Source organism: Diceros bicornis, chromosome 19 (genome assembly GCF_020826845.1).
Source record: "Diceros bicornis minor isolate mBicDic1 chromosome 19, mDicBic1.mat.cur, whole genome shotgun sequence".
Classification (NCBI taxonomy): Eukaryota; Metazoa; Chordata; class Mammalia; order Perissodactyla; family Rhinocerotidae; genus Diceros; species Diceros bicornis.
In genome coordinates, this window is record NC_080758.1 from 22,386,401 (window position 1) to 22,407,895 (window position 21,495).

At 40.7% G+C, this 21,495-nt stretch overlaps 1 protein-coding gene across 1 annotated transcript in view; it reads right to left on the bottom strand.

Annotated features, from left to right (window-relative positions):
- CTNNBL1 (catenin beta like 1) overlaps window positions 1-21,495 on the bottom strand; it is a 160,155-nt gene that overhangs the window by 106,444 nt on the left and 32,216 nt on the right. Inside the window, exons 3-4 of the mRNA XM_058562718.1 lie at window positions 19,350-19,456; window positions 9,522-9,661 (exon numbers count right to left, since the gene is read on the bottom strand). Coding sequence (XP_058418701.1) covers window positions 9,522-9,661; window positions 19,350-19,456 — 247 coding nt within the window. The remainder of the gene's footprint in view (window positions 1-9,521; window positions 9,662-19,349; window positions 19,457-21,495) is intronic.

Consider the following 21,495-nt stretch of genomic DNA (forward strand, 5'->3'; position numbering starts at 1 on the left):
ACAGTCTTAACTACCTCGTACAGTTCACCTTCAAAGGCAGTAATAATTTCTGAGATGAGATGGCTGGTGTTCACTCACCAAGGAGTTTTCAGAGATCCGGGCATGACAAAATAGGTTTAAAACACAGAGGGAAGAATTGATACTGGATTGCGCTGGACCCCACCAACCTCCCTCCCCTCAAATACCAAGCTGCTCTGGACATAAAAAGAAGGAGAAGAATGAGAATTAAACACTAGGCAAAAATAGAAAGAGGGAAATACAAGAGAAGGAAAACATGAAGGAGAGAAAAAAGAAGTTATGTTTGGAAACTGGAAGACAAAACTAAACTTAGTTTCCCTTTCCTTCCCTTGGAAACTCACACACACACACACACACACACACACACACACACCCACCCCTTGCTCCGTCACCCTGCATTTCCGAATGCCTATGATGAATAAAGCACTGTGATGATGACAAAGGCAAATCCATTCTTCATTCTGGATCTCAGTTTCCTCATCTATAAAATGAGGCAGTTAGATAATCAGACATTAAAAAAATTATACACCACAGGCAATTACCAACATGTAACAAATGAGGAATACAGACAACACGAACTGCAGACATCCTGAAAAAGGAGCAATCAAAATGAACTGGGAAATCAGGAATGATTTGCTAGAGGAAGACTGGTCAGAAAAGAGGCAACTAAAAAGATGAGGGTCAGGGAAGCTAGAAAGCAAAACCATGGGAGTGAAAGCAGAGAGATCAGAATGCACAAAGGCATATGAAGAGCAAAAGAGAGGATTAGGGAAGGGACGGGAGGAGAAGAAATGGGAGAGATAAAATTATAACTAGAACTGTACGAAGAAAATAATATTCTGAAAGAATAACCTAGCTGCTGTGTGCAGGATGCACTAAGCACTGTGAGTGCTGGGAGTGGCAGCAGATGGCAGGCAGGACGAGTGGGCAATTGAGGAGTGTGGGGGGAGGAGGTGGCCAGGCCTGAAGGAAGACCTGTTCTGAAATACCACACACACACACACACACACACACACACACACACACACGAGTCCAGAATTGAGATATCAAGGGTCAAAACAAGGGCAGTTTCACTAGAACTGGAAAGAAAAAATAAAAGATACAGGACATATTAACAAGAACGATACAACTTGCTAACTGCCAACTGATGTTCCAGGTATTTTATGAACATCTTTTGCTGAAAGAAAAAGTATTTGAAGGTTTGTTTTATTCATCTATAGCTGACCATCATGAATAAGTAATTAAGCTTTCTGTGTCTTATTCTTCCTCTCTTTAAAGCAGTATTTACCCAAAACGTGGGAGTGCTATAAAACTTAATGTATATAAAGAGCTTAAAGGTCTTTGGACAAAACTTCTTCATGCTTACAGTCTTTATTAACAAAGTAACCAGGAAGCTCTGGACACAAAAGACTATGTATCATACTTGACATATAGGAAACCAAAATATATAAGTTGCTTGAATTAACTGAAAAAAAACAAACACCCTACCAAACTAACCCCTAGAAACCCTAGAGCCATCCCTGACTACTAGGAATTAGTAGTTCTCCCTCTCTAAAGACTGCAGTAGTCGCCATCATAATAACTACCATTTTTTAAAGTCATCATCATGCCAAGTGCTATGCTACTGAATTCTCACAACAGCATTATAAGATAAGTGTGATCGCCATTTTACAGATAAGAACGCAAAAGCCCAGAGTGGTTAAGTAACTTACCTAAAAGTCACTGCAATAGTAAGGGAGAATGTCAGGTCCATCTGATTCCAAAAACAATACTTTTCCTACTACACTTCATATGAATGCAACAGGAGAATATACACCAGGATTAAACAAATTCAGGTGAATTCTAGCTACTGACCCTACTGTAATCACAGAGAAAAGAACTGTCACTTATTTCCACCATAAATTATTAAAAGTCCCAGGAAAAAGAACAAAATGCTGACAACTCTCCCTCACTCTCCTCATCCTCATCTAAGAAACTCCCATATTTATTCTCTTGAAAAGTTCTTACATATGAGATGTAAAAATATTATTACCTATTCATATGCTTATTTAATACATGTGACATTTCATCTATTCATCCATCCCCTGTAGAGTCAGATGTCTATAGGACAGGGATGTGAATCAGGCATGCAATAAGTACTATTGTTACATCCCCTGAATAACACCATGCATGACTAAGTACTTACTAACTAGTATACGATGATTATTAATTAAACAATAGCTTCAAGAGACAGGTGAAACATATGAAAGAACAATAAATGAAGAGTCAAGAGCAAACTTGAGAACAGGGTCACATCATACTCTTCTTTGCTTCATATCTTTAGTGAACTGAACTATCCCAAAATTATCAGTAGCCATGTCATCTTGCTCAAGCCCCTTTATTTCCTTACAGCTTAGTATCATCATCTATAAAATGGTGGTAATGGTCTCTGCCCAGCCTATCTCACTGAGTAGCTATACAGAATAAATGAGGTCACATATGTTGAAGGAGAAGTAAGTCAAAGTATTGAGAAGATACGAAAGCACTACAATAAAGATTGTTAGTCAAGTCTTCCCAGAGAATGGCCAAAGCCCTCACTGTTGCCTTCATTTTTCCTAAAGCCTCTAAAATCTGAAATTTAAGCTAACAATAGCATGGTTCTCCCTTTCTGGGTCACAATGGGTTGGAAGATCTAATTTTATATTTTAACTATGCCACAGACATTCAGATTGATCAAGTCCTTTTTCTGCCTCTCAGGTCTTATGGGCCAAGTATCATATTTTTCTTTGATTAATCTTATACCATGCTCACAAATGTGTCACATTAAACGTAGGAACTTTAAAAAAAAAAAGTAAAAAAAATTTTGACAACGGTGCTGGTTCTATATAGGACAGGATATGTCCTAACTTTTACCAAGAAAGTCATTTCTTATAATGTTCTAGTGGATATCTCCTACTTTCCTGCCTCAGCTGAGAAGTCAAACAAGAAATCAGTTACCAGCTACCAGCTCTGGTAAACATCTCATCAATCCTACCACTAACTGATTTTTACATAAATTCCCAACTTTCACCAAGGGCATTTCAGCAAGGCAATAATGAGTCCACAATTGTAATCATCAACTCCTGGGTAATTTAATATGGCCCAGAAGACAGAGGTCATTTGAAGACCAGAAAGAGGAATGAGAACCAAAACTAAAGACAGACAGACGAATTCTCAATCTTGATGAGAAAATTCAGCATGGTCTGCCACCCATCCAGCATTTCTTTGCAAGCAGACTCTGGGCATGAGTGATAGGTTTTTCCACTGTAGTTACAATTTCATTTCACAAGGTAAAAGGCTCTCCTATCCAAGTTTAATAGGAAAACAGAGAGCCTGTCTCTCTGCGAATTACTAAAACACAGTTTCTGATAGCCTATTTTTTTATGTCGAGTAGAACAGCCACCCCACTCACTCCCTCTGTACCTGTCCACTACTGGGGCAATAAGCTAGTGTAATAAGAGGTGAAGTAGAAAAGACCAGCTGGGCATGAAATGGTCCATAACACAATGGCTCTTGGAAAAAGAGGGGTATTTACTTCCAGTTTTTGCCTCTAGGTATTTGTTTTTTGGCCTGATCCTATGTAGAGTCTTGGTAGGGAAATTGAGCATTAACATCCATGAGATGTGTCCATAAGGAACAAAGTTATTAAAAAAAACAGAGAGAGAAAGAGGAACAAGATGTATTAAGCAGTTGGCTTTTTTAAAAAAGTCATTTCAAAAAGGCTTCCTTAAGAAAAATGAACCAATATAGATTCAGAGTATATAACTGATTTAATGGAACAAATGTGGGGTTTTTAAAAAATCTTTTTTCTTTTATTCTTAGACTAGGGCAGTGATTAGATATAACAACGCAGATGAATTTCAAAACATAGACAAAACAGTCTTTTGCTCCTTTTAAAACAGTTGGCACAGGGCTACCTAGAATGAATCTAGACTCTTTATCACAATCCTAGATCAAACTAATATGAGGGAGAAACGCACTCATTCAACATTTATTAAGTACCTACTAAATGCCAGTGGGCACTACTATGCCACAGAGGAAATGTGCAAGGCAGGCCACAAGCACCCTAACCTTCTAGACACATGGAATTCACCTAAACCTCATAAACAAGATCAAAAGTTACAGTAAGAGGTCCTTTTCCTAGACTGCCATTTTGGCACTTTTTACCTAATCTGACTTTCTTCAGATCACATTTAAATGGCTCAAAAAAATGGGTGGCTTATCAGTACAAATTATCAGGGAAGTTAGACTACTAATGAGAAAAAGAAGTAAATTTTTTTCAATGTAACTTTGACTCTGGAAATATCAAGATGGGAATAGCTCCTAGCAAAAGAGCAGCTCAAGATACACAAGTCTTCTTAGACAATGCTTGCAGGAAACCACTGGTGCAATAGCCAAGTCCCTCCCAGTCCAATTAGAAGAAAGCTCTTAGGAAGCTCAAACCCTTCCCAGCCCTACTCCTGCTCATTAACACTGGGGCTCTAACACAAGGCACCCCTGGCTATTGTACACACACTCTGGGATACCATGGTGTGTGGCAGTCACTTTCTTCCACTTGAGCATTCTCAGACCCAAACTGCTCAAGTTCAATTGATCCCTGCTGGTCTAAAAAAATTCCGTCTGCTCCTTATTTTCCAATTCCCACAGTAATGTTTCACAAAATCCAACAGGACAACTTTGCAAGTCCTCCTGGCTCTCTAGAGTCTGAGAAAACTAAGCAGTAAAGTAGAAAAGAATAGTGCTAATGATCACTCCCTAAAACTATCCCAGACAAAAAAGAGCTGTCCCATCAGCACCACTGATCTACTCTGTAACTAAAACAAATTTCTCCCTTCCTGCATATTGGTATGCAACCCACTGTACCAATGCCTTACGTTAACATTACAATGAGACCTCATTTTCCTGAATCACAAAAGGGTGGAGAGAAAGCGGACTTTGAATAAATTTGGTTTAGATTATTTGATATTTTTTATTAAAAAATAGGGCACTTAGCTGGGAAACAGTAGTCATGATTTTTTTTTTTTAAATAAAATCATGGACCTAATATCCTTTAAGTCTGTAGTGACTATGTGAGCATGTCAGCTTCCAGCATGTGAGGAATGGCAATTTCCATTGCCAAGGCAGAGACCATGAAAATAAACTTGAAATGCACTCTAAACTCCACATTTATAAAAAGCTTACCCATCTCCAATGCCCAATTCCCTAATCGCCCCCAAGCCAGAGATGACCCACACCTTCTCAGAACTCCAATGGCATTTCCTGAGCATAACACTCCAAGGGCACTTACCACACATAGTAATCTGAGTGTTTTTGCTACCAACTGGAGTTATTATTTCTCATTTCCCTAATAGTACCCAACAGGGCTTATCATACAAAGCGGAAACCCAGTAAATGCTGTGATCTACCACAAGGACTTTAGAAAGCATTCCACTGACACTTGACTAAAATCCAGAATGCTGCAAATGACATACAAAAATAGGATACCTATGGATTTGGTGGCGTGGTGGTTTTTTTTTTTTTTGGTGGTAGCAGAAGGGGTGATCAGCCACCATCTGGGGTTTTATCTTCCCCTTGTTTTATTCCTCCTTGTTCCTTTAGGCAAATTGAGTAAATCTGTCTTAAACCGGGCCACAAAAACTATTTGCTCAGCAATACCTTATGAAAATATCTGTAAGTGTACCTTTGGTTTCATTTTTCTGTAGAAACATTCCAAAAGGTTCACAAAAAAAGGGCTCTAAACATGTTTAAATGATTTACTTTAAAGGAAAATTTGTTTTAAAAAGAAATATTTCTAAAAGGCAGCAGCTGTTGGATCCCACCTTGTGCTCCCTCCTAATGCATTCAGAGTGACTCTTCAATGCTGTGTGTGAGGTGTACCCCTCCCTCTCTGTCCCTCACCCCCAGAGGTGCTCTTCACAGACCAGAATTCCACCCTGCAGCCAACTGATGGCTGGGCTCCAGCCTCTCAAGGGGGGAGATGAGGCACAGAAGCTCTGACAAGCCCTCACCAGCAGCAGTGATGCAGAGCACCAGAATAAACTCTGAAGCTGATTCTCACGGTTGAAAGGACAAGGCACAAGCTGTTTTCTCACATCCTCTGCCTCTTAAGGTTACAATAAACCAGCCTCTGAGCCAATTAAAATCCCTATAGTTTACGTTTTCTCAGAGAAGGACAAAGCAAAAATGACCTATGCTTGCTGGGAACATAACCAGCAATGTATGGTCTTGGTTGATAAATGAAGAGTTAAAAAAGATTAAAAATTTAAGTCATGACTGCTATGAAATTGTTTATTCATGGTAAGGTGTTTCAGGCAGTTACAGCTGTACAACAGTAAATTGTTAACAACCATTTCCTGAAGAAAAATTTCCATTATAGATCACAGATAAGACAAGAAGCAGAGTGCAATGCTGCTGGGAAATCAACGTTCCAACCGATACAGGATCTGTTAGATGCAAGTCAAGAGGGCCTACTCTTCCCTCAAACCACTTTCAAGAAAAACTGTACTTTGAGGAGGATGACATTTACCCTAATTGCTGCATCTAAGTAAAATTAGGTAATTAAAACAATTTCAAATGCACTTTAAATTTGATGTAGGGCATAATTAAAAATCAGATTTTTAAAAATATCATTAGGGCAGTAGGGTGAAGGTTGGCATACAAGAGGGGAAAAGAAACAGTTTAGCTCTCAGAAAACAGGAGGGAGATGGCAGTCTGTCAAAGTTATTATAGGGGTACTTGTTTTTTTCCTTTTTAAAGACCAGAACTTAACGGAACATCTGTGCCCTTGCCTTTCCCAAGTATGCTGATGTTGAACAGCACTTCTTGTGTCAGTCTTCTCCCCAGCAGGAACCAGGCTGGTGAATCAGCACTATGTCAGTATCTTCAGAAAGCTGCTACCATTATTTTGAGTTAGCAGGAATGGAAAAAAAGAATAAGAGCTGTGTTTTCAGAAACAAAACAGGTGATTTCTGGATTAATACACAAGGTAGCAAGGGACTATGCAACTCTGTCAGGGACGGAGTAAATCCTACAGGGAGAAGACTCAAGGTGCACTAGAAAGAGCACTAGACTGGAAATCAGGGGCCTGGAGCGCCAGCTTCAACCTCAACAGTTAGCTGTCCAACATTTGGACCTCAGACTCATCACTAAATAAATAACTAAGGCACTGGGCTAAGTCATCTCTAAGGTCTGTTGGGATTCTGAAAATCTACCATTCTGTAGGTGAACCGAAAGGTGAAGTCACAACTAGAACTCTCAGTTACTAACTCTGCAAGGACCAGTTAGCACCTTGAACAGAGTGCTGATCATATGGTAGATACTCAATACATGTGCAGTGACTGATGCTGCTTGAGCATCCAGCACTCTATGGTTCCTCAGGGTCTAGCATGATGCCTGGTACATAATAGGAACTCAGAGCATGTCTACTGAATGAATTCATGAGACCCTATACTGAGGTCACCCAGAAACAAGCTAATTGACTAGGGTTCTCATACAACCCAGAACTCCACAGAGAACGCTGGGGAACACACTCATCAATCTGGGGAATGACAGAGCGATTCTTAACACCGTCTAACATTACATGAAGTATCAGAAATGGTTTAAGATCACCCTTCAAGAAGCCTGCACTAAAATTAGTCACTGATTTATTTCTATGAGAATTATTAGACAGGAAAGAACCTAGTCAGACATGGTCTCAGGAGAGAAATTACCAGAAAGATGAAAATAACATGAAGCAGCAGCAGATTCCCCATGAATATCACTCAAGCAGACTCACTACATTCGTCTCTTACCTTCGGAAATCTGGATTCAAACAGAACAACTACTGAAAGGGAATCTGCTTTAATGAACATAACCTTGACCACAGGCACATCAAAAACCTTTTGTTGGGGCCGGCCCGGTGGCGCAAGCGGTTAAGTGCGCGCGCTCCGCTGCGGCGGCCCGGGGTTCGCTGGTTCGGATCCCGGGCGCGCACCGACGCACTGCTTGGTAAGCCATGCTGTGGCGGCGTCCCATATAAAGTGGAGGAAGATGGGCACCGATGTTGGCCCGAGGCCGTCTTCCTCAGCAAAAAAAAAAAAAAAAAAAAGAGGAGGATTGGCGGATGTTAGCTCAGGGCTGATCTCCTCACAAAAAAAAAAAAAAAAAAACCTTTTGCACTAAAGCATTACACATATAAGAGCAAAGACAAAGTATAAAATGGTTTTGGAGGGCCAGCCTGGTGGCGCAAGTGGTTAAGTGCGCGCACTCCGCTGCGGTGGCCCGGGGTTCACCGGTTCGGATCCCGGGCGCGCACTGACGCACTGCTTGGCAAGCCATGCTGTGGCGGCGTCCCATATAAAGTGGAGGAAGATGGGCATGGATGTTAGCCCAGGGCCAGTCTTCCTCAGCAAAAAGAGGAGGATTGGCAGATGTTAGCTCAGGGCCAATCTTCCTCACACACACAAAAAAAAGATATTAAAAAAAATGGTTTTGGAAGTCACAATTCAGAGTCAGTTAAAAGTAACATTTACTAAGTGCCTACTATGTATCAGAAACTGCTTAGCACTTATATGATCTCCTTTAATCCTCTCAATAACACTGAATGGTGAGAGTTATTAACTCCACTTTTGGAAATGAGAATACTAAGGGCTGGAGGGGCACTAAATTTCACACAAGAAACGAAGCTGGGTATCAAACCTAGATCATCTGTTTAGGTCTAATGCTCATTCAACAAATTTTAAATGTTATTGTGCACCCAGCCTTTCTTAAAGAACTGGGAATACAGCAGTGGACAACACAGATTAAAATTCCTGTCTTACTGGACATTCCAATGTGCTTTCTACCACGATTCACTGCTTCTTCTAGTCTCAACTCCACTGGGCCACGTATTAGCAGAATGATGTCTGGATCAACAGATTCAGGGCCGGCCCGGTGGCGTAGCGGTTAAGGTCGTGAGCTCCGCTTTGGCGGCCCAGGGTTCGCAGGTTCAGATCACGGACGCGCACTGACACACCGCTCATCAAGCCATGCTACGGCAGCGTCCCATATAAAGTAGAGGAAGATGGGCACAGATGTTAGCCCAGGGCCAGTCTTCCTCAGTAAAAAAGAGGAGGATTGACAACAGATTTTAGCTCAGGGCTAATCTTCCTCACAAAAAAAAAACAGATTCAAATCCTGTCTGGCCCAGCTTCTATAACGAGCCTCCAAATCAAGATCCTGAAAAATTAACATTGTTAATGTATGAACAGATACATCACGATGAATTCTAGTACTAACAAGAGAAAATAGGACAATTAAGGATTGCCCAACATTTATTAATAGATAAAAACCAGATTTTTGAATGAGTAAATACATTTTTGAATGTGTTTCAAGATGTGGGATAATTAGAATGGAAACAGAACACCAGACATGACAGCAGACATCAGTAGAGACAGACAGGAGAAGAGAGTAAACAGCATTCCCCCACCATGTCAGCCTTCCTACTATGGACACACCTGAAAGGATATCTGTATTATCGTGTCCAAGCAACCCGAGAAGAGACTGCACAGCATTCAGCTCCACCAGAAGGTGGTACAGGTCTGGCATGGTGGCTACCACGTGCATCTCCTGAATGATGTCATTTAGGTCCAGCTCAGATTCCATAAACCTAGAGGAGGGGAAAACAAGACAGCATCATTGAAAGGAAAGGGGTACTATTAGCACTGAGGAGCCAAAAGCAACACAATCCAGACAGAGAGACAATATGTCAAAGTATCTACAACAGACCAACCAAGAAGTACACTCATCCAAACATCATACTGTCACACAACTTCCTTGGGAAATCGATTTCCTCATTACAAAAATCAATCTTGAATTCAGATCTCATTACAGGGTTCCCCTTACTCTTGCAGTCACAAGTTGCCTTTTAGAGGCTCCTGAAGCATTCTGCAGCATTAAATGATGTGCCCACCGGTCCTGTGGATTAGCTACCATTACCCCTTGGTGTGGCTATTCACTCGGTTGCCCTGAACATAGTTATCCTACTAATCCAAAAAGGGTTTCTCTTACTTGCCACTTCAGATCAAGGGCCAATTATTCCCCTTATCCAAAGGAAGACACTGAGATTCTGCTGCCATCCAAAAATAGCCTCCCCTCCTCCACACTCTTTCCAGTGAGGCAGATCCCAAAGTGAAGCAGCTCTAGTCTCTGGCATCCTGTAATCACCATCATACCTTATGTAGCATACTTCACTCACATTTCCACACCTGGGCCTTTCCACAAACCTACGCCCAGGCACTAAGACCAGAACTGCTTTGCATTCACCTCTGCACGCCCTCCCCCAGGGGTTGACATATAAGAAATGCCCACTAAGCCTCTGATGAACGAGACAGGAAGGTCTGTCCTGAGAAGGAAATGAGCTAATCCATGTAAAGCAACTAAACAATACCTGACAGAGTGATTGAGAGGAAGCAGTGGTTAAACAGACTCTGGAGCCAGACTGCCTGGGTTTGAAGCTGACTCAGCTACTTAGCCTCTCTATGCCTCAGTTTCTTCATCTGCAAATGAGATAGTAGTTATCTACCTCATAGGGCTACTGTAAAGAGTAAATGAATAAATACATATAAAGCACTTAAAAAAAAACACTGGCACATAATAAGCACTGTATGTTTGCTCTCATTTCTTCTTCTACTACTACTACTACTACTACTACTACTACTGTTGTTATTATTATGTCTATCTTTCCTTCTAGAATGTAAGCATCTTAAAGACAGGAATTATATCTTTTGTTTCTATTTATCCACAGATGCCTGCTTAACTGAATTGAGGCCACAAAGAAAAAAACATAAGCAGGGACTCTTGAAGTCATATAGGACTCATCCAGACGCTGAGGGACTGGGGAAAAACCACCTCTCTAGAAATCTGGATTCTGTATGGAACAAAATCTGGAGACTAGAATTGTTTAGAACATGCCCATATTTTAGACAACATTTCTTACTATTGTTTTTCCCCATTACTATTTTTTTTTTTTTTTTTTTTTTTTTTTTTTTTTTTTTTGTGAGGAGGTCAGCCCTGAGCTAACATCCGCCAATCCTCCTCTTTTTTTGCTGAGGAAGACGGCCCTGGGCTAACATCGGTGCCCATCTTCCTCCACTCTATATGGGACGCCGCCACAGCATGGCTTACCAAGCAGTACTTCGGTGCGCGCCCGGGATCCGAACCAGCGAACCCCGGGCCGCCGCAGCGGAGCGCGCGCACCCAACTGCTTGCGCCACCGGGCCGGCCCCCCCCATTACTATTTTTAATCATAACATTTATATATTTTTTCTGATTATAAAATACTACTTTTTGTAGAAAACTGGGAAAACAAAGACAAGCCTTCAAAAAGTAAACAAAAATCACCCATAGTTTTATTAATCAGAAACAATCATTGTGGGCCGGCCCTGTGGCTTAGCAGTTAAGTGCGTGCGCTCCGCTGCTGGCGGCCCGGGTTCGGATCCTGGGCACGCACCGACGTACCGCTTCTCTGGCCATGCTGAGGCCGCGTCCCACATACAGCAACTAGAAGGATGTGCAGCTAATGACATACAATTATCTGCTGGGGCTTTGGGGGGAAAATAAATAAATAAAATCTTAAAAAAAAAAAAAAAAAGAAACAATCATTGATAACACTCTGGTATGTTTAAGTCATTTTTCTCAACTCATAGCCTTTTTCTCCCTAAAAGTAGCCTACATAGTATACAGTTCTATATTCAATTTTTGCTGCTGTTGTTAAGATAGGGTGAACAATGTCCCTGATCACTAAACATTCTTCTACAATAGGAAAAGCCAAGTATCTCACACTGCTGTCAGTCCTTCCCCTTCTCCCACGACAAAATCCCTCACTGAGCCCAGACATGGCTTCAGAATCCTTCTCAACACAGGGTTCCAAGAAGAGACCTCCAATCACTCACAGAGCAGGTGTAGGAGATTAAGCCTAAATGAAATCCCTGTTCTAATTAATACATTTTAAAAAGCTACTTGGTATTTCCTTGTGTAGACGTACCATAATTTATTTTACCAATCTTTCTTTGTCATTCAGATGGTTTCCAGTTTTTTCCCTTATAACAAATGACACTAAGATGCATATATTCATAATTATTGTGTTAGTATAAACTCCCAAGGAGGAAAGTGCCAAGTCAGAGAGTATGTATAACTTAACAGATTTTGATACATCCTGCCAGAAAGGTACCAATAGTCTTTGAAGAGACTGTTTCCCCTCACCCTCTTCAAAAACAGCATTACCTACTTAAAATCTCCTCCAATTTGAGGTGGGAAATATAACTTATTTTTTATTTTGCATTTCTTACACTGAGATGGTTAAAATTTTATTAATGTTTACTAGCTATTTGTATTTCTTCTTTGCCCATTTTTATAAGAGGGTGCTCACCTTACTTATTGATTTATAAGCACTCTTATTTATTAAGGAAATTAATCTGTCATATGTTGCAAAAAATAAACCAGAGAAAAATATATGCCCTTTAATTTGTACATTTTGCTTTTTGACGTAAGGGTTTTTAAAGCTTTAAGTAATCAAATCTTTGCCTTTATGAAGTCTATTTTTTTCTCTGCTAAGATTAGATATATTTTATGGTATACTTTAATGTTTACACATATTTAAATGTTTAGGAGTAAATAAATCTGAAATTTATTTTAGCATATGATATATGGCAAAGATCTAACTTTATTTTCTGCAAATGTCTGGCCAAATACCCCAATACTATCATCTATACTTTTTCCCCAGATTTGAAGAAATGCCATCTCTATCATACACTAAATTTTAATGTGTATTCTAATCTGTTTATGGACTTTTCACTCCATTTCACTGATTCATCTGCAAATTCCTGAGCCAGGACCACACTTCCATATTGTTACAGTCTATTGCAAAACACTCCCTTATTAGTTTTCTCTTTCAATGCTTCCTTGTCTATTCTCATCTGCTTATTATTCCAAGTAAATTTCAAAATTATTTTTGTCACGATTCCCCCCCTACCACTTTTTTTAAGGTTCCTTCCACTGTGCTTACAAATAGATCACCTTTTTAGATTGCTAGTTCTCCATCACCTGAAGTGTGGAAGCCAAATCAGAATCATGACTCGGAAGGGCTGGTCAGAATTCAGATAGTCCATGGGGCAGTAGATCTATTTAATCTTTGAACCTAACAGGCTCAGCAAACTTCTAAGGCTTATGTGCCTTACGTGGGTGCTTTAAAAAAAAACCTGATTTCTGGAGAATAACTTGACAAAAGGTTTTTACAGTTCACCGGGAAGAATTGGCAAAGGAGACCGGGCACTAAATAGTAATAAACAAAATGATGTTGAGTACAAGGAAAAGATTAGGGGACTTGGGTGACATTCAAGGAGCGAATGTCAGCCTGGAGAGAAGCTTCCAGTGGTATTCTGCAAGGCTCCATCCTTAGGCCTGTTTAGATCAATTGTATTATTTTATTGTTTTGTTTCAAAATTTCTATCAACTGCACTTTTTTTTCTTTTTGTTTTTGTTTGTTGCTCTTTGTTATTTTTTGATCAATGACTTGGATGAAGATATATAAAAGGTAAACTTAACAAATATCATATAACACAAAGCTTTCAGAGACAGTGAACACAATAGCTAACAGAATCAATTCAAAAAGGTCCTGACAGGCAATGATGATGGGCCAAATCTAATAGGAGCAAAACTATCTAGGATCCACGTAGAGAACAACACTGGACCAAAAAGTCAAGTACAAATGCATGGGGTGGGAAAGATACAGTTTAGTAAAAGCACCTGTGTGGAAAGGACTTGATGGTTTTAGCCAACTGTAACCGCAATACCAATCAGACCATGAGACAGTTCTTCTCATTCATCTCTGGACACCCAGCACCGGGCACACTCCCTGGCCCACTGCAGAAATTCGGCAGACGCCCGCCCAATGAAGGAGCAGAGGAAAGCAGCTGCCACAAATGTTGCCTGGGTTTAGGCTGCTTAGAAGAAGCCAATATAGAGTTATCATCTGATTAGACGACCCTAAAAGTTTATGACATCTGTTATGGGAACCATACTGTAAGAGGGACATGGAAACTAATTCGGAGAAGCAACTGAAATTATAAGGAGTTTAGATAGCTCTCCTATGAGAATTTGTTGAAATTCTTTTTCATTCTGAGTTGAAATCTTAAGAGTCAGAGCTGTCAAATGATAAAACAGGTTTCTCTGGAAAGTTAGATCCTTGTCACTGGGGTTAACTAATAAAGGGTGATATTAAAAAAAAAATCAAGAATTAGAAGAGAGAATGGACTAGACTTTTCAGTCCCTTCCAACTTTGAAATTCTTCCAAATATGCAATCTTACCCCAATTTTTTTTTTTTTTTTTTTGTGAGGCGATCAGCCCTGTACTAACATCTGCCAATCCTCCTCTTTTTTTGCCGAGGAGTACTGGCCCTGGGCTAACATCCGTGCCCACCTTCCTCCACTTTATATAGGAGGTCGCCACAGCATGGCTTGCCAAGCAGTGCGTCGGTGTGCGCCCAGGATCCGAACCAGCGAACCCCGGGCCGCCGCAGCGGAACACGCGCACTTAACCGCTTGCACCACCAGGCTGGCCCCACCCCAATGTTTTTTAAGTTTAGAAAGTCAGAAAATTATCAAAACAAGAAAAAAGTCGACTATGAGCAGGAAAACATCATAAAAATACCACTGGGGTCCAGTGTTACATGAGTGATGAGATATAGTGCGAAATGCCTTGACTTGGGAATGAGACTGACCTGAGTCCACTCCCAGCCACACTATTACTGGCTATGTAACTATGAGCAGTGTGTCAACAAGTATTTATCGGGCACAAACTAGGTGCCAGTCACTGTGCTAGGTACTGAGGATATAACAGATAACAAAAAAATCCCAGTTGCTGTCCTCATGGAGCTCCTAGCCTAGCAGTAATATGAACAATCTATTACGTACAATTAACTGTGAGGATGTCGGGTGTTGCCCGAGAGAACTGCCATTGGAACCCAGAGCACAGGGCCCCAACCTGGTCCAGATTAGTTAACTCTCTCTAAACCTCAGCTTGCTTAATCTTCCTAGCTGAATTATAGAGTGGATTAAAAGAGAAAATAATTATAAAGAGCCTAGCAATAGTTGGCATATAGTAGGTGCTCAATGAATCCGGGCACCCTCAAGTCTGCTATGCTATAACAAAATTTTCTTCTCTTTTTGCTGACAAAGTACAAGGCCACTCATTTAAAGCACACACTACAGTATCTGCAGAAGGCTGTCTAGGAGTTAGGCACACCTTCAGCAACAGATGACTCACAGCTGGGGGAAAGGATCAAGTTAGAGGTCAATGGGAAAGCAATAGAGCAACATATTAAAACAGTAACCCAGGCTGAGATGGGGTCATCGATTCCATCTGGTATGATGGAGAATAGTCTGCTAGCTTGCCCATGTACATTTGCTTCAGACCAGCAGGATGTTCTCCTTCAACCACAAGAGTGAATATTAGCAAATGACCAGCAAAGTTCAAAAATAGCAGAAAAACAACAGAAACCAATGAGTCCTCCTGCAATCACAAAACCAGCTATCAATGCACAGAGAATAGGATGCTTCTTCCGCCCAACTAAATCAGTAGTTCTCAAAGTGTGGTCCTGGAACCCCAACATGGAAGTAGGAGGTGGCTGGAGATCCTTTCAGGGGTCTATTAAGAGCAAAACTATTTTTATAATAATTCTAAAACATTATTTGTCTTTTTCACTCTCAGTCTCTCAGGAGTGTACAGCGGAGTTTTCCAGACGGCTATACAATACGTGATGATAACATTGCCCTGACAGCTAATGAAATGTGTGCTCATGTATTCTAGAACTTTCTAAGATAAGCATTTTGAGGTACTCAATAATTTAAGAGTGCAGAGGGGTCCTAAGACTAAAAAGTTTGAGAAGCACTAAATTAAAAAATTCTGCCCCTGCAAAAATGAAGAGAAGAACTACTGAAGGACTTAATAGGGAAATAGCCCACTCTACTCAATGTGATGTTTGAGAGAAAGATCACACAGTGCAAAGTAGAGGCTATATATGGAGAATTGTCAATTAAATCTGAAATGTAGCCAAGTGAAGAAAAGCATTTTTGTGTATGCAATCAAAATGACAACCGTATATATGGGAAAATAAATTTGAATGTTTCTGATCTCAACCAGAAAGTTCCATTCAAATACATTCTAACAATTTTCATCTTAATTGCACCTCGCTGATCTAGAGAATTATAAAAGACACTGTACCAGTAAGAATTCAAGAACTCAAGGTTAAAACACAATGTGGTTTCCTAACTGCTTTTGGACATGAAAAAAAATGTTCTTTATGCATAATTTCAATTTTCAAATGTTCAGATTTAAAAACTAAAATAGTATATAAAATTTTGTCTGGAATGGAAAACACTGTTGATTTTTTAAAATAAAATAACATTTTCTAAAAACCAGCTTATGAATTGTAACACTAGAGCATCTGTGGTACCTAAGATGCGGATGGTGAACATAACCTGCAGAAACTCACTGCTCTAAATTGACAGAAGTACACCTACCAAGTGGACAAAGGCAATACTGGCATTCCAAGAAGTAAACTGGATTTCTTAAATTTCCAATGTTATCAACCTACGGCATAGCTTCCTCATAACGTACCCTTAGGTTCTGAGCAATGGGGATGTAATAAAGCTGGCATCAATTATACAAGATCTCTCCTGTTTACTGAGCACCTACAGTATGGCAGGTACTGTGCAAGGTACTACAAACAGAGACAAACAAGACACAGTCCACCTCCTAAAAGGAACACAGAATCTAATGCAGGAAGACCACCGAGTAAAGAAATAACAATAAAACAAATGGTAAAGATGTTAAGGACTGATTACATTCATTGTGGGCAAGAACACAGGGAGAGACCTGCTGGTGGGAGAATTAAAGGACACAGTAGGGAATTTGCCAGTGGCTATCAAAGTGTAAAATGTACATACTCTTCAACCTGGGAATTCAACCCTTAGATATCTATCCTACAGAAATACATGTACACTACAACACATGTACACAGAGATTCACTACAGCATTGATATAAAAGCCAATATTTAAAATAACCAAATGCCCATCAACAGAAAAATAATAAATCAGTCTCCAAACCATGAAATATTATGCACCAGTCACAAAACATAAGGTAAATATGCATGTATTAACATGGAAAGATGTTATGTGACCAAAAAAATCAAGGTGCACAATAGGTACAGTATGATTTGGGTAAGAAAAAAAATTTTGCATATTTACATTTTTATGTAAATAAGTGTACAGAAAACAACCTAAAAGGATACTAACAGAAGTGTTCACAGGGGCCATCTCTAGGCAGGGGAATGGACAGGGGGTCAGCGCAGTGACGGAGAACTTTCATTTTTTCTGTGTGTGTGAGAGGAAGATCAGCCCTGAGCTAACATCCGATGCCAATTCTTTTTTTTTTTTTTGTGCCGAGGAAGATTGGCCCTGAGCTAACATCTGTGCCATCTTCCTCTACTTTATACTGGACGCCGCCACAGCATGGCGTGACAAGTGGTGCATCAGTGCGCGCCCGGGATCTGAACCCGGGAACCCCAGGCCGCCGAAGCGGAGCGTGTGCGCTTAACTGCTCGAGCCACTGGGAACTTTCATTTTTTACTCTACTTACGCACTGTTGGTATTTTTTACAATGACAATGTATTCACGTATAACTTGTGTAATCAAACACACAACACACACACACACACACACACACACACAGTGCAGTACGACAAGGGCTACTGCATGATGGAGGTCAGCACAAAACCTGATAGGATTCTGGGGTTGGGAAAGCTGAGCTCCTATCTAGCTACTCCTCCTGTCAAAGAGGGCTCTGGCCCTGGGTCCAGTAACCAGGTTCTCCTCTCTTTACCTCCTCATCTACAGTAGAGAGAACACAGGGGACCACATTAGCTTTACCAGGTTGCCGTGATGACTCGCCCTCTGATAGCCCCGTGCCTTCGTTCATGGTAGTCACATTGCCTGGCATGTCTTTCCACATTCTTTTCTGCCTACTAAGACCAAAATCATTCTTCAAGGCCCAGCTCAAATACCACCTCTTCTGTGAAGCCCTCAACAGCCCCCAACTTGGTATTCACTGTTTCTTCCTCTATGCTCCCACAGCACTCTGCTTGTATCTCTTTTACAGTATATTTCCTTCTGTGCATTTATAGTCAGTCTCCCGAGTAATCTATAAACTTGAGCGCAAAGACTACGCTATTCAACTCTTAATTGCCTAAGAGTCTTGGGTATATTGAGATTCATTAAAAGTATATGTCCTGGGAAGAAGAAAGGGAGGGAGAGAGAAATTTAGAACATTAAAATCTGTATAAATATGAAAAGCCCTTTAGTTAGGATTCAAGACTGACTGAAAGACATCGGATTCCTCACGATAGCACTTCCTGGTGCGCTGAGGAATGGATGTAGGGACAATCATACTATCATTTGATGAGTACTTTCTATGTGCCAGGTACTGAGCTAAACACTTGCAATTACTTTCATCTAATCTTCACAATAACCCTGTGAAGGAGGCACTATTTCTTTACACAGATAACACACCTGAGGTTAAGAAAGGAGAACTGATTTATTTAAGGTCATGTGGGAATCACACCAATACCTGTCCAACCCCAAAGCCTTTGGCATTTTCTAAACAGTAAAGCTATCAGTAATGGCAGCCATGGTCAGTTTTCTTTGGGCCTTGAGAAGAATAATACAGAAAAGAGTTAACATAACAGGCCTGATCTTCAGAAGGGCATGGCCCTAGACTGGTATCTGGGAACTTGGCTTTTGAAACATTCCTTAAGTGATACAGTTGTTTTGCCCACCTAGGGCACCGAACATCTGCTTTCCTCCTGGGACCTGGAATTTTGATAGCTGTTGCTGGCAGAGAATGCCTACATGACCTGTCCTCAATAAATACCCCTGGACTCAGAGTCTCAAATGGGCTTCCCTGGACAGAAACACTGCACATGTGTTGATTATTTCACTGCTGGAGAAAGCAGCATGTCTGCCTGACCCCTCCCAGCGAGAGAGAGAAAACACAGGAAGCCTGTATGTGAATTTCTCCGGACTCTGCCTGATGTGTCACTTCCCCTTTGCTGATTCTGTTATGTACCCCTGAGTACCACTGACTCTGAGTCCTAGTGATTTCCCACTAGAAAGTCAGTTATCCTGGGACTGCTGACCCAAATCACAAAAACCAAAGCAGAAAAAAACCACAAAAAACAGAACAAAAACAGCAAATAAAACACCTCAGAGGAGAAAGAGTATCAGCAAAACAAAGCCTTACTTCTCTGGATTGTCTGGAAACTTGATCCGCAACTCTTGGTTTTTGTATGATCTTTTCTCAAATGTGAGGATCATTTTCTTCACTGAGCTTTCATCCAATGGTTCCTCCTGGTATAAAGGGACAAACGCAACAATTTCATCCAAAGGGATTTCTTATTCACTAATCACTACTTTCCTGTGGCTCTTACATGCCATTCTGCCACTCACCTTTCTGGGTTAACTGTACAGTACTTACTTTCGTCTTGCCCACTAGAATGAGGGTTAAGGGTCTACATCACATGCTACTTTCTATCACTCTGTGTGCCCCACATTTAGCACAGGAAGTTCAATTTAAGGTGTTAAACACTCACTCATTCAAGAAATATCTCTTGAGCATACTATACGGCATGAAGTAAGCAACAGTATTAGATAAATATTATTTAGTATTTACCTTGTCCTTCTCTTTTGTTGTACGTAAGATAACACTCAGAGGTTTAAAAGAACTGGCTTAAGGTCAAACCCTGAGTTGTGACAGTGGCCGTCAATCTTTTCCCCACACCAGGGGTCAGCAAACTATGGTCCACAAGCCAAATCCAACTCACCGCCTATTTTTGTACCGCCCGTAAGATAAGAATGGTTGTTAATTAGCAATAGACACTGCTCTGCGTTTCTTAGACATTACTGTACCTGTCCTTACTAGCTGCTGAGAAGGGAATCAGACAGGTACTTGGAATCTCAATATAGACCAAGAATTTAGTAACCTCGCTCTGAAGAAGCATAAAAAACTTAGTAGACCATACAGAGCTTTCTTACTTCATACACTGGAATAATACCTACAAAGGTAAATAAAATGAATTTTTGAAAACTGAATCATTTTCCTCCAAAAAATCTACACTACAATTTCAGGAACGTTTTCTCCTCAGTTTACTCTCCAGTTTAACGTAATGTGCTGCAATGCATTCTGCCTCCCTAACACTCTCCCAACTCCTAGCTTCATAGCTCTGTAGTCGTTAACCATAACTCACACCTAACAGCAATAAAGAAACTGCTATTAAGAGAACCTGAAATAGATTATTTTCGAAAGCACTGAATCAACCCATAATCCTGTAAGTACTCAAAAATGTTAGCTATTATTTTATTAAATTTCGATATTCATATATTGGGTTGTGGGTTTTTTTTTTTGTGAGGAAGATTATCCCTGAGCCAACATCTGTTGCCAATCCTCCTCTTTTTGCTGAGTAAGAGTGGCCGTGAGCTGATATCCGTGCCCATCTTCCTCTACTTTATATGGGACACCTGCCACAGCATGGCTTGACAAACACTGCGTCGGTCCGCGCCCAGGATCCAAACCCCTGAACCCTGGGCTGCCGAAGTGGAGCGCATGAACTTAACGGCTATACCAGCAGGCTGGCCCCATATATTGGGTTTTAAGTGAGAGATACCTATAAATTCATCTTGAGCAGGACACATTTCTTAGATTTTATCAACAACTCCTGGACCCTGAGGTACTCTGTCAGACCTCCACCCCCTCCCCAGTATCCACAACTTAAAGAGAGGTTCCCTGACATGGCAAGAACTGAAGTCAGTGCCCTGGCTCAGTTAGGACCCAGAGTCTAGCTTCACTACTTATTAGCCACATGGCAACGTTATTTTGCTGAATATAATCCTCAAACCCTCACCAAGTTCAATTGATTCTACCACATAAGTCTTTCCTGAATTCATCCACTTGGCATTTAGAATAAAATCCCAAATCCTTCACATGACCTATATAAGGAAGGTCTAGCAGGATCTGGCCCAGATATTCTCTCCAACCCCAAACCAGGGCAAATACCCCTGTCAGTGACCCATGTCTACTTGTTCACTGTTGACTCTCCAGTGCCCGTTATAGTGCCTGGCATACAGCAGGCATCCAGTGAAGATCTGTTGAAGGAAGAAAAGCAGGCAGGGAGGGAGGGCAAAAATGTTACCTGTATCTCTCAAGGTCAGAGAGATGACCTAAAGAGATGAGGTACACAATATTGTTTATTATAAACTATATGACACTATATTAATGTAAGCTGTTACTGTTACTATTAGCAATAAGCACAATGTACCCAACTTACCACTAGGATTTAACTAAAATAATCTAAATTTCTAGGAAAAGGTTAAATCACTTTTAAGCAACCTCC